General features: G+C 39.8%; 1 protein-coding gene across 1 annotated transcript; it reads right to left on the reverse strand.

The window, feature by feature from the left end:
* Positions 1–579: 579 nt before the first annotated feature.
* LOC112249684 (homeobox protein Nkx-3.1) lies at positions 580–2,421 on the reverse strand. The gene is made up of 2 exons (XM_024419467.2): positions 2,006–2,421; positions 580–1,787 (listed from the first exon to the last, which is right to left on the reverse strand). The coding sequence occupies exons 1-2, from the start codon at positions 2,205–2,207 to the stop codon at positions 1,381–1,383; spliced, it is 609 nt and encodes a 202-aa protein (XP_024275235.1). The 5' UTR covers positions 2,208–2,421; the 3' UTR covers positions 580–1,380.
* Positions 2,422–5,285: the final 2,864 nt, after the last annotated feature.

The raw sequence follows: 5,285 nt of genomic DNA on the forward strand, positions 1-5,285 counted from the left end.
TTTTAGGTGGGTACTTATATTCATCCTAATTCACACAAGTACAATTGTGTATTATATGCATGTGTGAATTGAAAATGTTTGCATATCCCAGGCCCCCCTGAGACACCCTCAGAGAGTAGGATCATGGTTAGGGTCTGCCATTATCAAAGGTGACCCTGGAGCAATTAGGGTTAAGTGCCTTGCTCAAGGGAACATCAGCAGATTGCTCACATTGTCGGCACGGGGATTCAAACTAGCAATTTTTCTGTTAGTGGCCCAGCTCTCTAACCACTCTAACCGATGGCTATCTGCTACCTTAATGTGTCCCTTGCCTGTCTCACAGTTCTCACAAGCATCCTTGTGGGGGAAACCACTTATAATGTCATGTAGTCACCACAATGAGGAACTGCCTTCAGTAGGGTCAATTAAAAACACCTTGATGTTGAATCAAGCCTCAGTTTAAATGGATGGATAGGGGCTCTTTATCTGTTAAAGAAACCAAGCATCGTTGTTTAGAGAGGGCCCTTATGTTTTCTGAAGATCCCAGGCAAACCCTTATCTGCTCATGCAATTTTCTAGTATTATCAAATTTTAACTACAGGTACAACCATTGTTAGCCTCTGGAAACAGTTACTGTAGACCATATTTCAAGCATTCATTCCTGAATGTAAAAATATACATTTCAGTTTAAAGCAACATTCATGGCTGCTCCAGGGAGGAGTTTGTCAAGATATTGCCAAGTAAAATCACATCTTTTGTCTCCAACCAGCCATGGCCCTTTGCATACATAGTGTTTTAGTGTGTATCTTCAGCATCTCAGAGCACAGAATTATGACATGTATGCTTAAACAGAGGGATAAAGTGTTAGTTGTAACTCTGTAAAATGGAAAGAGTAAACTGTCATTTTCAATAACCATCACTACTCTCAATAGTAAGGAGCATATTTGCACTGTCTAAATAAAAAGTGAGCTGCACGGGTACTGAAACATTTAGCAAGATTTGTATTACTACGGCTGGCAAAACTTTTCATAGACCTTGACACTACAATAGCCTTTGAATTACTTAGTCTCAATTTCAAATCAGTTACCCTTTATTTTCTTGCAATTTTGGGAAAAAAAATAATATACATAAAAAAAGGAAATGCAAGCAACAAAGTGATTGTGTCATTTTTCCTGTGATAACATACTCATACATATAGGCTATGAATGGAAAATGACAGCTTGACGGTTTGACATTGGTAGGCTACATTTTAGCCATATAAAAGTAAATTGTGAAAAAAATGACAAGTTACTGTGCTGAATAGATCAAATAACTAGGTAACATAATTAGTTGTTTAACATACTCTCCTCATAAGGCATTGTGTCCATATTGACCTGAATATTGTCCAGTATTATGTAATGTTCACCACAGTATTGGTCTCCATGTGCTATTGAAGTCATACACATATGGTTGGTATTTATATGTTTTGTAGAACGTGGAGAGAAGCGACGATCTGACTAAATTGTCCTCTGTACTTAGTTCTTCTGACTTTTGAAAGATGTCCTTACAGTACTCCGTAGCTTGCTGCTTCCGTTTGGTTTTGTATCTTCTGTTCTGAAACCAGATTTTAACTTGGGTCTCGGTCAGTCCCAACGTGTTGGCAAGATTGGCTCTTTCGGGAGCGGACAGGTACTTCTGGTGGTTAAATTTCTTCTCCAGTTCTAACACTTGCAGATGCGTAAAGGCAGCGCGCGAGCGCTTCTGTTTGCCGACTGATGTAAAGCTTATCATGGCATCTGGGGTGCTAGAACAAGAGCTGTCAAATAAATCTGTAAAAGAGAGACATGATTAGCCCATTTGTGGTGTGGTGACTTTGCGTCAAAAGCTGGCAATTGACAGGTAAACTGCCTACTCCACAGGTTCATATGGAATAGGTTTATTTCCTGTTGTTATTAGTATGAGTCCAGGAAATCTGGCACAACACCGTCAATCCATACCTTAGCCTAAACTATTTTTAAGTAGCCTACATACAATCCCATGTGCTCACCTTTCCGCCCTTCAAATGCTGTATCCTGTGCGCAAAGTTCCTCTGACTGTGATACATGCTCGCACTGTTGGTTATTCCATTGCGCGCATCCCTCCTTGGCCTTGTGTGAGGAAGAGCACCTGAAGTTTAGCCGTGTATTCTCTTTAATGGAGAGGATGTCCTTGATGAAAAACGAAGTTGGTGGCTTGACTGGCTCCGACATTCTGCAGTTAGGAATCCACCGTATGGGCCAACGAATGAATGCTAGGCTTGACTGAATCGCACAAGCCAAGTAGGGAATGATGCCCGGGACACAGGGCTAGCTCGTAGCAAAGCTTATACCTTGTGAAAGACTTACTGGCGCGTCAATTTATAGTAGTGCTGTTGTGGTCATGACAGCACAAGCGACTGGCGAGACGCGTCATCTCGGCGACGTCACTGGTGTAGGCTACCTGGATGACACTGATGATAGGAACAGAACTGCTGTGCTCACCTTACATTGATTTATTCTTGATTTTAAGATATATTTGTCATGCACCTCATGTGTGACTTCACCATATAGTCAAATTAAACATTATATATAAATAATATTGCATGGACAATAAATAAAATGAACATATTTGTTTATCCGGGTCTCCCTGATATTTAAATATATGTATATTTATAAAACATTATGTCAACTGTTCAAAAGTGGAAATACTATTGTGATGTGATTAAATAGGACTTGGAAGATCTGGGGATGTGGCCCTTTGTCTTGTGCCCGTTATTAGAGCTGTGAGATGTATTTCTAAATGTGTGCAACAGGATAGCTATTATCATTACAGCCATGCCTGGGTTTCAGCCATGCCTAGGGAGTAAGTGACCCTTGTGTCTGCTCTGCGGGGGCTGCCAGTGCCAGGTAGGGGTCAGCATGGGTGGCCAGCCGTCTTGGAGAGGCTAATGTGTTCAGCAGATTTAGACTGGCTCCTTAACCAACACATACATTGTTCAACGGCTGTTTGTTTGTTGTGCTCTACCATGCTTCTGCCTGTTTTGTTTTCAGTGGCACAAACCCTTGGAGAATTGAGACTCTGTTTGTAATAACACGAATCTAGGGACGACAAACAGATCAGTTTACCCCCACATGCCCCCTGCCCTCGCCTATTACCTCATCAGTTTTCCTTGACATCTCCTTTACCTACCACACCATGAAAGCTAATAATTCTAACTTTAATTTTACATTCCCTTTTCTATTGTTACACTACAGGTTATGTGCAAATAACAAGTTTGCTTAAAATATATAATTTTATTTATTGTATTAATTCCCCAGTTTTCTTTATTCCCATTATTTTATGACTGATTGGATCTCAACAGAGGTCAGGTTGAGTTACCTTTCCAAGTAGATCATGTAGCCTGGTATTTTAAGTAGAAAACTAGAGCATGGATATTTTAGGGTCCATCTTAATTTCAAACATTAGCTGTTTTCATGTAAACATTGTATTAAGATGTTTTGTTTGATAAGGTTCATCTTGAATTCTTTGTCTGCCTCTCCCCCAGCTCCCTCTGTGAGTATGTTGTATTGTGGGATAGATCTTCTCGCAGTGCCTTTATTCCTTATGTACGTCTTTGATGAAGTATTTTTCCGGTTTAATGTTTTCCCTCGATGCCTATCTTAATTGAAAATGCATAAACCCTGTTTATCCTGTATACTGGCTATGTCATCTCCTACCCTGACTGTTAAACAAGCTGTGTAATTAAGATAGCATTACTCATATCATGTGGACACTGGTCTCTGTCTCTTCTGTAGACCACAATCGTGTCCTAAAGCTCATAGGATGGTGCAGATATGTAGTAGAAGCTTTCTCGTGGCTGGCCCAGCATGACCACACCAGATGTTGGCTTGTTAGAATATGACCCTATAGCCTAGGAAGGCATTAGTCTTCCACCAAACATAATAACATGTTACTGTCTGTTGTTTTGTTTCCACCCAGTCAAGATGTCTTGGTTTGGACTATCAATCTTCTGTAGTTTTTATTCAGTACAATTATTTGTGTCCAATTCATGCTACTTGTAACGAATATAATAATGCATGATACATTTAATTTATATATAACTTTTCTCCACGTTCTTCCTCTATACAACACAGTAAAAAAAAAGTTGGATATGCAAAGCTGGTGGAGATGCCCTCTACTGGTGCAAATGCAGCAGAGCACAGGATCAAATACTCATCTCTCACTTTGCACAAAGGGGTGTGTATTTACAGGTGATAATCGTGATCCAGAAGTTCAATTTACAAAAAAATCAAGATTGTAAATGTCAAACTTTTCAATATAACTTTAATGAAAAGAAAATATGAGCAGGCAAACTGTTATTCCATAAGACCAAGGTTGGGGTAGGCTATACCAGGCTCACATCAGCCTACCCTCACAATTAGGCCTACCAAGACAAATCTCTCAGAAAAGCCCCAAAACAGTCGCTTAAATTCACTTAGCCCCTCCTTCCTAGTACATACTCAGCCTGGCCTCAGAGCACCATGAAATACAGTTGAATTCGGAAACATACACTTAGGTTGGAGTCATTAAAACTAATTTTTCAACCACTCCACACATTTCTTGTAAACAAACTATAGTTTTGGCAAGTCAGTTAGGACATCTACTTTGTTCACGACTCAAATAATTTTTCAAACAATTGTTTACAGACAGGTTATTTCACTTATAATTCACTGTATCACAATTCCAGTGGGTGAGAAGTTTACATACACTAAGTTGACTGTGCCTTTAAACAGCTTGGGAAATTCCAGAAATTATGTAATGTCTTTAGAAGCTTCTGATAGGCTAATTGACATAATTTGAGTCAATTGGAGGTGGACCTGTGGATGTTTTTCAAGGCCTACCTTCAAACTCAGTGCCTCTTTGCTTGACATCATGGGATAATCAAAAGAAATCAGCCAAGATCTCAGAAAAATAATTGTAGACCTCCACAAGTCTGGTCCATCCTTGGGAGCAATTTCCAATCGCCTGAAGGTACCATGTTCATCTGTACAAAAAATAGTACCCAAGTATAAACACCATGGGAGCACGCAGCCTTCATACAGCACAGGAAAGAGATACGTTCTGTCTCCTAGAGATGAATGTACTTTGGTGTGAAAAGTGCAAATCAATCCCAGGACAACAGCAAAGGACCTTGTGAAGATTCTGGAGGAAACAGGTATAAAAGTATCTATATCTACAGTAAACAAGTCCTATACTGACATAACCTGAAAGGCCGCTCAGCAAGGAAGAAGCCACTGCTCCAAAACCGCCAAAAAAAAAAAAAATCAGAC

The sequence above is a fragment of the Oncorhynchus tshawytscha genome, linkage group LG04, assembly GCF_018296145.1.
Source record: "Oncorhynchus tshawytscha isolate Ot180627B linkage group LG04, Otsh_v2.0, whole genome shotgun sequence".
NCBI lineage: Eukaryota > Metazoa > Chordata > Actinopteri > Salmoniformes > Salmonidae > Oncorhynchus > Oncorhynchus tshawytscha.

What these genes read in the sequence shown, in the direction of transcription:
- LOC112249684 (XM_024419467.2), bottom strand. Translation starts at nt 2,207, where the DNA reads ATGTCGGAGCCAGTCAAGCCACCAACTTCGTTTTTCATCAAGGACATC. An exon ending in AGCATTTGAAGGGCGGAAAG is followed by an intron (nt 1,788 to 2,005) that starts GTGAGCACATGG and finishes TCTCTTTTACAG; the next exon opens with ATTTATTTGACAGCTCTTGT.